Genomic DNA, 11,372 nt, shown 5'->3' with positions numbered 1-11,372 from the left:
GATAAGGGTATATACTATATAGTAGTTAAAAAGCGGACACAGCGGGCGATCTACACTGCCCAACAGCCCTATAAGGGATAGCTAATCTAGTACTACAGTACTCGGCGGTTTCGTGAATACTCCATCGATAATAGAATGCAACGGTAATGAGACAATGCCATCAGACATCTGTATTCCTGACTCTTCTGGTGTATATGTCTATATTCACACGTCGGTCTATCCTTAGTACAGAAATCCGCTCGCTGAATATCGCCCGACCAAGAGACGAGTGAGTAGAGGGGGGTATCATTGCAGCGCCAACAACTGCCGATCAAGAACATCCGAAACAAGGTAACTCCATCTTTTTTCTCTTTGTTTGTTTTCCTTTTATGGAGGTGAAGTCTATTGCTTCTTCCGGGAGATTGGATCCTCATGGCTGTGCTCATGATCATGGTCATGGTCATGGTTATGGTTATGATTGTTACCATTGCTCTCGGGCTCCGGGTTAGCCCCGGTGTCCTGGGAAACAAATTCCTCGGAGAATGTAAGCTCAGTCTGCTCGGCAGGGATGAAGCGAATCTTGACACGCTTCACACCGCGGACCTTCTCGCCAACCGTTTTGCGGACGGCCTCCTCCACCACCCTAGACCGGGTAATGGCCCACTCGCCCGGCACAGCCAGTTCAATGTCCATGAGGTAGTTCTGTCCCGACTTCATGCCCTGGACATCACGGACAATAACTTCCTCGCCGTCCTCAAGGGCTTTCAATGCCTTGGCGGCGGCGGTTTGCACCGACTTTTTAATATCATCGTCCACGGCGGTATCTGCCAGTTCCAAGAGCGAGGTCATGGTGTTACCCCATCCGGCCTTGATGACCATCAGGGAAATCAAGAGACCGCCCACCGGGTCCAGCCAGGTGGCATCTTGGAAGACGTAGCTTCCACCGATGGTAAACAGAGCGACGATGCTTGTCAGGGAGTCTACGCGATGGTGGACAGCGTTGGAGGCGAGGACGGACGACTTGCGCTCCTTGGCGACTTTCATTGCTGTTGGATTTGTTAGTAAAAAATATTGAATAAAAACTGATACAGTCTTTGAGGACTGGAATTGTCACGCGACATTGGGGGGTTAGGGAGCCACTGACTTGCATGGTACAACCACTCCTTGATCACAATCGAACCCGCCGCCAGCCAGGCCGCGTGGATGCTCGGGCCTAGCACCTCGATCCCATGGCTATGCGAATGTCCGTGTCCATGTCCAAGGATCCCTGAGTGCGCCAACGTTTCAGCCAGGTCGGGGTAACACTGCGCCAACAAGACCTGGCCCGCATTGAGGCCCATGAAGACACCACCACAGAGCAGCAAGCCACTCACACCCAGCGCGCCAATGCTTTCCACCTTGCCGTATCCATTCGGGAAGCGCTCGCTGGGAGGCTTCAGTGACCATGCGACGGTGCCCAGGGTCAAAAAGTCCGAGACCAAATCGGTGAGCGCGTGATAGGCATCGGCGATGAGAGCTTGCGAATGGAAAATGTAACCGCCGATAAATTTGCCAATGGCCATGCAAAGGTTGGCCACGAGGCCAATCCGTGTAATGCGCACACCGGCGTCATTCTTGTTGGTCGATGTGAGGTATACATTATCGTGGTGATGGTGGTGGTGGGAATGGCCACGGTGGCCGTGACCCCTGGTTTGCGTCATGGGCGGTGTTATGAGAGCGCGACGGGAGGCACGGAGTCGAACATGAGAAAGCCAAACGACGGGACAGGAAGCTTTTAATAAAGGAGCGGAAGAGGTCAGGACACGCGAGGATCCTCGGAGGCAAGGGAGACGATTGGAGCGAGTGGAGCGAGTGGAAATTCCGAGAATGGCGGAGGAGGAGTGGAGGGAGGGACGAAGCCTGCACCGCAGGGGCTGCGTCAGCGGCATCACGGCCTGTTGGGACTAGTTGGAGGCACACGAGCACGAACACGAGTGGACAAGGTGTTCTTTTCGGGGCTGTGTGCCCATGGCCTCGAACTAGAGAACAGGTTTAAAAAACGAATACAGTAATAATTCTAATGACTGGGGAGGGGGCGGTTGGGTTAAAGTGGAAGAACCAACAACTATTTTACAGTCGAAACTGGGCATGTCATTCGATCGATCATGTAATCCGGCAAGTCGGAGATTCCAGATGCGCTGATGCTTCAGGACGGAACTGCCCAATCGTGAGGTAGTGATTACTGTACTACAGTACGATCGTATTGTGGCTCAAGCAACCTGCCTAGACTTCTCAATTCGTAATTCTTAGTTCTGGTTCTTTTTATTTTCTTATTAATCTACTTCATACTCTGGTCTCTGATTTAAGCTCATTACGAATCAGGGCACACTGGAAACGAGTCAGCCAAGACCAGCTCCTACGCAATCCGCCCGACTAAACGAAGGCCCCAAGAAGATCCCAAGACTCCCAAAGAGGTCTAACGAGGTCCAAAGAGGAGACCGGAGTCTCCGCCCACTCCTCATTGCCAAGCCCTCATCCCTAGTCTCTTCCTCTTCCCTTCTCGAGGATGCGTCCTCAATGACGACGCCCGCAATTCGAATCCCCTTCACGGGCCCATTACCTCCAGCCATCGTCGTTCCACCAGCTGCCAGGACGATTGCGGGGGCGATCGACGCCGTGAACGCCTTCTTCACGGCGCCACCATCCCTGCATCTCCGGGGCATCGATGTGGGTAGAAACACCCAGACGGTCCTCTTGACCGGCGCAGGTATCTCCGTCGCTTCAGGCCTGTCCGACTACCGCGGGGACCAGGGGACCTACCGCCGAAACAAATCCTACCGGCCGATCTATTTCCACGAATTCGCGACGCGCCATGAGTCGCGCAAGCGATATTGGGCTCGGAGCTTCGTGGGCTGGCCGGGGCTCGTGAAAGCAAAGCCCAATTCCACGCATTGGGCGATTCGAGATCTCGGAGCCAAGGAGTATATCAGCTCTGTTGTGACGCAGAATGTCGATTCGTTCCACTCACTAGCCCACCCGGAACTGTCTACGCTTGAATTACATGGATATCTACGGTCCGTGGTCTGTACCAGTTGTCGCAATCAGTTCTCGCGACAGGAGTTCCAGGACTCCTTGGAGCGGCTCAACCCGGCTTGGGCCGAGTTTCTGGCTCGTATGGTCGCCGCCGGTGCTCTCGATACCGATAATCCAGAGGAACAACGAAGAAAGGGATTGAAACTCAATCCCGACGGCGATGTCGACCTGGCGGAGGCTCCATACTCGACATTTCGATATCCGTCATGTCCAACATGCTTGGAAACTCCTCCCACCTTAAAAGACGGGACACCCGCCCGAGTCGAGGTCGAAAGCGACGGCGCATGGTTGCCGACTTCCACTGCAGGTATCCTGAAGCCAGCAGTGATCATGTTTGGCGAGAATATCGACCCCGCGGTGAAGACCGCAGCGGAAGAGGCCATCGATGATGCTGGGCGCTTGCTGGTGCTGGGTAGTAGTCTCGCCACCTATTCGGCCTGGCGACTTGTGGAACGAGCCTATAAACGAGGCATGCCCATCGGTGTCATCAACGTCGGGGGCGTGCGCAATGAGGCCCTTCTCTTTGGCCAACTGAGCTTGGGCCTAGACAGGAACTTTGGTGCTCATGTTCGCTGCAGCCATCCCGCCCAGGCCATCCTCCCGACCGTAGTCTCGGGCCTACCCATGAATCACTTGTAACAACGATAATCACTAGATGTAAACTTGATCATGAATCTTCACCAAAGAGATATACATGAAGCGAATCGCATTTTTCTCATTTCTCATTGGACTGTTGTTAAAAATAGAGCAAGAAAAAGGTTATCTACCGTTACGGGTCGAGAGACAAGCGCCAGCCAGAGAGTCTTGTACATAAGCAGATGGCCGTAACTTTGCCCGGCCCACTTCCTACGCGCGGGGCTCCTCCTTCCATCAGCATGGAGCGTCTCAGGGATCCTGCAGCTCTCCCTCTAAAGTCCGCTTCAACGCTGGTTTCCCCCGGTTCCTTTCTCTTCAATCCCAATTCCACTAAACCCTCGGGGGTTCCCGTTTCCCGACCACCTCAGCGACGCAATATGGACAAATCTCAGCAGCCTAGTTCCTTCCAGCAGCTGGAAAAGGTATGATCGTCCTGGACACCCCTCCTCCCTGAGTTGACCGCGAGATACTGACTCGTTCCTCTTCTACTTCCAGCTCGGTGAAGGCACTTATGCAACTGTACGTCGTCGCTTCGTTCCTTCTTGGCAGCCTCATCTCTTGCCTCTCCCAGCACCGCTCCGACTCTCTGTCCTTCTCGGGCTGCTTTGCGCCCACTTTTCCCTCCCGCCTCCGTTCGTTCACCGCTAATACAGGATGATTATATTATAGGTCTTCAAGGGACGCAATCGCCAGACGGGCGAAATGGTTGCGCTGAAGGAGATCCACCTGGACTCCGAAGAAGGCACGCCATCGACTGCGATCCGTGAAATCTCCCTGATGAAGGAGCTCAAGCACGAGAGCATCGTCTCCCTCTACGACGTGATCCACACCGAGAACAAGCTCATGCTGGTCTTCGAGTTCATGGACCGCGATCTGAAGCGGTACATGGATACCCGCGGAGACCGGGGCCAACTGGACCCAGCCACCATCAAGTCGTTCATGCACCAGCTGCTCAAGGGTATTGCCTTCTGCCACGAGAACCGCGTGCTGCACCGTGACCTCAAGCCTCAGAACCTCCTGATCAACAAGAAGGGTCAGCTCAAGCTGGGCGATTTCGGTCTGGCCCGCGCCTTCGGTATCCCCGTCAACACTTTCTCCAACGAAGTCGTCACCCTCTGGTACCGCGCCCCGGACGTCCTCCTCGGCTCTCGCACCTACAACACCAGCATTGACATCTGGTCTGCCGGCTGTATCATGGCCGAGATGTACACGGGTCGCCCGCTGTTCCCAGGTACCGCCAACGAAGACCAACTGGTCAAGATCTTCCGGCTCATGGGAACACCCTCGGAGCGCTCCTGGCCCGGAATCTCCCAGCTCCCAGATTACAAGCCCACCTTCCACGTGTACGCCACTCAGGATTTGGGTGTTCTCCTGCCCCAGATTGACCCCCTTGGTCTGGATCTCCTGAACCGCATGCTTCAACTGCGTCCGGAGATGCGTATTAGCGCCAGTGATGCCCTCCAGCACCCATGGTTCCATGATCTCCCCCAGGTCCAGGCCCAATTGCAGCAGCAACAGCAACAGCAGCAGATGGCCGGCGGATATGGAGGCATGGTCCCACCTCAATCAGCGTACTAGAAGGGAGCTTTTCCGCCATACTGGAGCTGGTGAGCCGCGATTGCTGAAAATTGCGCATAACGAGATGATGAGCCTCGATTTAGACAAATCTGGAGAAATGGGAGGATTCGGCGTTCTTTTTCTTGATGATGGGTGTTTTCCTTTTCTTTCCGTTCTAACCTTTTTGCATATGCGCTTTGAATTACTCTTATCTTTTGCCCGAATGTTCTTTCTGTTGTTTGAGTTCTTTCTCTCGGTTTCACATAGTTGGGTTGTTATCTGCAAGACAAGGGAGTGAGTTGCTCCTGTCATTATTGTTCCGTTGTGTGGAATTGATGTGCATTGGCTTTTGTCTCAAGGGCCGAGGTATCAAAATTTTCTTGATGTATTCGATTGGAATGTGCTTGTTAGATGACGAGTTATATAGACTTGGGTAGGTGTAGTTTGATAACGGGTAGGAGAAATAGCTGTAACTAGATTCGTATTAAGAAACCCGGGCATGACGTATTTACATGAATGATATCCTGTCCTGGAGAAGGACGGCTTCAGATCTAGACTCAAGCTAAGAGATATACATGACTGGGTGCCGGATGACCGCCATCCAGCGATTGGTGCATTCAGACATCCCACTTCCCCGCGTACGGCCCCCGCGGATCTTTTCCATGGTGGAGGATCGCCCGACTCGATCTCGTAATCTCTCGTGTCAGTGTCAGATGATTCTATAGTCTAGGTTTTCAGAGCTCATGGACTGAGGACTGGAGGAGTAAAGAATTGGTCTGTTCGTTACGGGATTATCAATGGATTTGGAGGTGTCCTTGCTTTGGTGTTAGCGTCGTGGCGCTTAATACCGTGCAACCTGATTCATTGGATCTGGATAAAACATAGGGCAGGATGGGAGGATTAATTAAAATATAGCTAATGCTAGATGTGTGTTAGTCGTCTCGTGTTGTCTTGTTTCTGGCTAGTTTTCTTCCCCTCTTCGCTAACTAATTGCCCAAGGTATTAAGACTGGACACTCATGCTATGATTCGATCACGAGTCCTCATCCTTACCATCGTCCTCGATTTACCAACCATATTGACTGGCATCTTCCTTGCGAAGAACCCATCATCAACGGCACTATTCGATTCGGGCCGGTCCTGTGGGGTCGATATTCAACTACTAAGCTCATTGGTCGTGTTAACCCAGCTACCCTTGGGATATCAACGGGACCAACCCGTCCACTCCGGATCAGCGAGGAAGATTGCCGGCTCGTCATCACTGGTTAATAATCCCAAGGAGCAACCTCCGGTCCCAAACTCTACTTCATCGACCACGTCGCTCCTAATCAAATCCTTCACTATCCGCGCGAACCGGCGGGGGACGGAGATTCTTCGAGCTTGATGCTGCTCACACCAGCCACGGCCTACGATAGCATGATAGCATCATCACACATAGCATGAACTGTATATGATGTTCACGAAGAAAAATGAGATACGATATACGAGATAAGCCAACATGCCGCCTTCGCAGGAACAGCTAGCTGCGATCTCCATCACAGAACGTGTCTGTTCAACCGTCTCGCTGGTCGGCGCCTTTGTGATCGTCACGACGTTCATCGTGTCGCGGTCATTCAGGAAGCCGATTAATCGCTTGGTGTTTTATGCCTCATGGGGAAATATTATGGCTAATATAGCCACACTGATCTCTCAGTCGGGAATCCACGCTGGCGTGGGTAGTCCGTTATGCCAGTTTCAGGCCTTTTTAATTCAATGGTGAGGATTTGGATAGTGTTGTGCTATAGCCTTGGGTGATTATCTTTCTCTTTGGATGGCCTCGTCTGACGTCTAGTATAGGTTCATGCCCGCAGATGCCCTGTGGACCTTCGCCATGGCGTGCAACGTCTACTTAACCTTCTTCCACCAGTATAACTCGGACCAGCTGCGTCGGCTGGAAAGAAAGTACCTGGTTTGCTGTTACGGTTTACCGTTTATCCCAGCCTTTATATATTTCTTCATCCACACGCAAGCCCGTGGTAGGGTATACGGCTCGGCAATTGTAAGGACTACAAGTACTTCCACTATCCAACATATTTCCCTTGCTAACTGCGCACAGCTATGGTGCTGGGTCTCTCTACCCTGGGATATCCTCCGCATCGGCGTCTTCTACGGCCCCGTCTGGTTCGTCATCTCTCTCACCTTCGCCATCTATCTACGCGCCGGTTCAGTCATATATGAAAAACGACGACAACTCCGCGCACTGGACAATATTGACTCTCTCGATACGGAGACCGCCACCCATGCCCCGCTCGTCAATCTCGCCGGTATCCAGGTGACCAGTGAAATCGCCTGCTCTAGACCAGAACGCCGATCTATCGCCGCACCAGAGGTACATGTCCCCGTGCCCGTGCCCGTGCCCGTACGTAGCTTCAGCTTGCCAACCTTCACTCCGTACTCCGTCTCTATCGAGGGTGGCATGATGGATCCAATTAGCATGCATCAGAATTCAGAAGAGCAACTCCCGCCTATTCACGCTTCGAGGGCGAAGCTAGATCCGAGGATGTCGATAACCTCTTCCTCTAAATGCCGTTCTGAAGGCGTGGAGAGGCACTCACAGCGACGCGGGAGTAACGAGCCTATCTCGGCTGCGTGGGCTTATACCAAGTACGCGATGCTATTTTTCATCGCGCTACTTGTGACGTGGGTATGTTATCTTTTTTTTCGCGCAAGATCGACTCAATTTAGGTCATTTGCCAGTGTTGCCTCTAACCTTAATTATGTCATGGATAGGTTCCCTCCACGGTTAACAGAGTGTACGCCCTGGCTCGGCCAAACGATTTTTCCTTCTGGTTGAATTATACATCGAGTTTTGTACTTCCTTTGCAGGGGTTTTGGAATAGTTTGATTTATGTGTCGATTTCGTGGCCGGCATTTAGGACGCTTTGGAGGGATATACGACTTAGGACTCAGGGGTTACAAACACTTACTTAATTACTGCATTAGGTATGATTCACATATGGATCGTAATGAAGAGCGTTGTCAAGGTTCATTTCTCTTTGCCTGCACACTTCCAGCCGTTGAGAAAAGCGGGTCCATACATTATATCCATCACGTGACAATCGCGACGCGGTACTATCAAGGATATCCCCAAAGGCCCCGAATTCCCAAATTCCAGAATCATAAACAACACTCTCTCGTCGTACAAAACAGACCCACGCCACAACCCAAAATCACTTCAGCTTCCCGATCTCACGCGCACAATACCATGGCAGGTCCCAATTCCCACCCACCGCCCACCGCCCCAACAACAGACAACCCCGCGCAAGCCTCACAAACCCCCGGTCTCCGCGCCTCACGTCTACACCAAGTCTTCGACCAAGCTCTCGCACGCACACTCCGCGCAAACTCCTACGCCAATTTCTCGGGCTGTTTCCCCACGCCGGCTCGTCATGTTCCGGCCAGTCTGGAAAGCGTGTGGAGACAATTGAATGCGAAGTTGGAGGAGAGCGCTAAGGCGGAGTTTGAGGAGATTCTGGAAGAGAGAGAGGCAGTGGCGCATTTGAATGAGTTGGATCGATTAGTTGCGGAGGCGAAGGTGCGGAAGGAAAAGGGGAAGGGGAATGGGGAAGAGAGGGGGTCTGGAAATGCGTATGTCTTGTTTCCTTGCTTTGGAGTTGGGTTCTAGTGTTTACGGGGCTAACGAGTTGGTTGTCTGGTATAGGCCTCATACCCTTGGTGCGGAGCAGCTTTACAAGGCTCATTTGACGCCGTATCTACAGGAAGCGCAAGCAACGTTGAACGGCAAACTCGACGAGACGCATGCGCAGAATGCAGAGTTGGCGCAGACGGTGCAGGCGCAGAGGCGGGAGATTGAGAAGCTGTTGGCGCAGCTTGAGTCTGTGGTTACGGATATCGAGGGCGCTGCTACGGCGGCTACGGAGTTTAGCAAGGAGCATCATATTCGTCAGGATGCGGTTCAAATGGACCGGGAGGTTAATGCCCGCCCGGACGTATGAGAGACGGCTGGTATTTGTTCTTTCTATATTGTCATTCCTCTTTTCTGTTCCTGCTTGTTCGATCACGAGATCAGGGCGCTCATGTCGGTGGCTTCCACCATTCCGTCCTCCACCATGTCCTGGGCTACCGTGATCAACTGCTCCAGGGAGCTCGCCTTGATTTGATCCAGCTTGGTTCTCTGGCCCGCCAGCGCAGCAGCAATGGCCTCCTTGAATGATCCATCGCGTTCGGCCTCGGCCTCTCCATCTCGATGAGCTAGTGCCGCTGCTCCGCGGTAGTATGTCTGCGCATTACGCAGAAGCGTGGCCCCGTTTTGCGCCGCCATGGCATGGTTCCAGGGTGTCCTACCCAGTCGCCAGCGCTGCATTTCTGCATCGCCGCGTGCGAGATGGATCTTGGGCAAATTGTCGGCGCTGGGCAGCTTCGACGCGGCTGTCAACGCGTCCAGCGCGGTGGAGAGTGCTTGCCATCGCACATCACAGCAGAACTTGAAGGTTTCGGCATCCTCGGCCGGTGGTACATCTGCGAAAGCCCCATTCAGCGAGGTCAGCGCTTCGGCCTTGTTGCATAGTCCCTCTGGATCATTCGATACGTCAAGCTCGGGTCCAAATGCCCGCCCGAGCTCTTGCTGGTATGTCCGGGCATCGGTGTGGCCACCCCGGTAGAGGACGTCGTGTAGCACGCAGATGAATTTTGCCCGCGCTAATCCCGCTTCATATTGCCTATCTGATCCCTCCACATAGGCTGGCAGTCGTGTCTCGATCAGCTCGGAGGAATATTCCTGCACCCAGCCCACTCCGCCAGCGCCAGGGTTGAACGTCAATAAATTGCACAATGCCGTCAAGGTGTCCAACTGTGCTACGGCCGAGTCGACCAGCGTGTTCTTCGTCACCGGCTCAACAATAGCAGCCCACTGCTCCTGCGGTTCGCTATCCACAGACTCGCTCTCAGCTGCCTGCGACTCTGCTGGTGCGGCCACAGCCTCTGACTCCGGTCCTTGGGAATCCAACTCCCCAGACTCCATCTGCATGAGCTGCTCCTCCATCTCGGTGAATTTCATTTCCTGCAGCGCTAGACACCGCTGGAACAACTCAACCGCTTCCTGCAAGTACGTGCTCGCCTGCACTAGCTGCTCCTCGCTAGGATGCTTTGAGTCTATCAGGGCCTCGGCCAGGCTGTTCAGCACCTGGCCGCTGTTGAATAAGGCGTCGGCATTGTCCTGTTCCAGGTACAGCGCATCTCGGTGCGACTGCAGCGCTACTTCCAGGATCTCAGCCTGCGGAGCGGGCAGTTGCGCTGCTAGTTTGGGGTGCTGGGTGATTTCGTATTGGATGCGGGCTCTGGATGTGATGTTAGAGAAGAGGATTGTAATAATGCATATACTTTGGTTAGAGGAGGAATCGAGATAATGCTTGCAATGAAACACAATCTCCACCTTCCTTTGTATTTGTTTTCGTGGACGTACTTGTTGTAGGCCAGGTCAAAAGCAGCCGGGTGTTTCTGCAGCCCTTCATCATAGTTGGCAATGGCTTTCATAAAGAAGCGCATCGACTTGGCCGCGTCTCCGGCGCGCCATTTCTCGCCGGCTTCTTCGAGCTCAACGCCCGCTGGGATGGACTCCTAGTTAGCCAAAGATCTGGACCATATTTTCGTCTCTGTCTTGAAGACACTTAAGAAATAAGCTGCTAACCTGCGAGATAGTCATCGGCTGTTACGGGCAGCTACGGACATCGGATGTGGTCAGTCTTTAAATTGCTTTCCATTGCTTTCCGTTGCTTTCAGCTTGTGCAGTGGGCTATGTACCTGCCTCGCGGCGCTCTTTTTCTTTGACTTGGATTCTTTGAGAAAAGCCTTTGGTCTTGGCATGGTGTGGTGTGGTGGTGGTGGTGGTGGTGGGGGGTAGTATACGCAGAGTAATCTGGATCTTGATTTTGCGTCACTGGCGCTTGGTCGTGGTGATCAGTGAGGGGGGGTGTATCTGAATTACAACTCCGTAAGTTCAGGTTGGCTGGTTGGAGGTGTGAAAGGAAGGAAACAGAGAGTTTGGTCTTGTTGTCCGAGCACGGCAATGGCGAATGAGAGGGACGAGATTGGATGAGTAGCTCCACGGACGATGACGATGATGATGATAGC

The 11,372-nt window shown here is 53.1% G+C and overlaps 5 protein-coding genes across 5 annotated transcripts; 3 read left to right on the top strand and 2 right to left on the bottom strand.

The window, feature by feature from the left end:
- Positions 1-381: 381 nt before the first annotated feature.
- Positions 382-1,679, bottom strand: N7458_002659 (cation diffusion facilitator family transporter; the record flags this gene model as incomplete). The annotated part of the gene is made up of 2 exons (XM_056906042.1): positions 382-1,025; positions 1,124-1,679. 2 exons carry the CDS (start codon positions 1,677-1,679, stop codon positions 382-384), a joined length of 1,200 nt encoding a protein of 399 aa, XP_056770149.1.
- Positions 1,680-2,535: 856 nt separating this feature from the next.
- N7458_002658 (putative SIR2 family histone deacetylase) lies at positions 2,536-3,690 on the top strand (the record flags this gene model as incomplete). Its single annotated transcript, XM_056906041.1, has 1 exon — positions 2,536-3,690. The coding sequence occupies one exon, from the start codon at positions 2,536-2,538 to the stop codon at positions 3,688-3,690; it is 1,155 nt and encodes a 384-aa protein (XP_056770148.1).
- Positions 3,691-4,064: 374 nt separating this feature from the next.
- On the top strand, positions 4,065-5,265 carry N7458_002657 (cyclin-dependent serine/threonine-protein kinase phoA; the record flags this gene model as incomplete). The annotated part of the gene is made up of 3 exons (XM_056906040.1): positions 4,065-4,109; positions 4,183-4,206; positions 4,357-5,265. 3 exons carry the CDS (start codon positions 4,065-4,067, stop codon positions 5,263-5,265), a joined length of 978 nt encoding a protein of 325 aa, XP_056770147.1.
- A 1,476-nt stretch (positions 5,266-6,741) lies between these two features.
- N7458_002656 (PMF1/NNF1 family protein) lies at positions 6,742-9,238 on the top strand (the record flags this gene model as incomplete). The annotated part of the gene is made up of 5 exons (XM_056906039.1): positions 6,742-6,843; positions 7,339-7,926; positions 8,013-8,035; positions 8,433-8,870; positions 8,944-9,238. The coding sequence occupies 5 exons, from the start codon at positions 6,742-6,744 to the stop codon at positions 9,236-9,238; spliced, it is 1,446 nt and encodes a 481-aa protein (XP_056770146.1).
- Positions 9,239-9,300: 62 nt separating this feature from the next.
- On the bottom strand, positions 9,301-11,105 carry N7458_002655 (uncharacterized protein; the record flags this gene model as incomplete). The annotated part of the gene is made up of 4 exons (XM_056906038.1): positions 9,301-10,579; positions 10,705-10,846; positions 10,930-10,960; positions 11,043-11,105. 4 exons carry the CDS (start codon positions 11,103-11,105, stop codon positions 9,301-9,303), a joined length of 1,515 nt encoding a protein of 504 aa, XP_056770145.1.
- Between the last annotated feature and the right edge of the window lie 267 nt (positions 11,106-11,372).

This window comes from Penicillium daleae (assembly GCF_028827525.1).
Source record: "Penicillium daleae strain IBT 16125 chromosome Unknown utg000002l_segment0_segment0, whole genome shotgun sequence".
In the NCBI taxonomy this organism is placed as follows: domain Eukaryota; kingdom Fungi; phylum Ascomycota; class Eurotiomycetes; order Eurotiales; family Aspergillaceae; genus Penicillium; species Penicillium daleae.
Note: the sequence above shows the minus strand (reverse complement) of the source record. Positions and strands in the feature narration are given on the sequence as shown.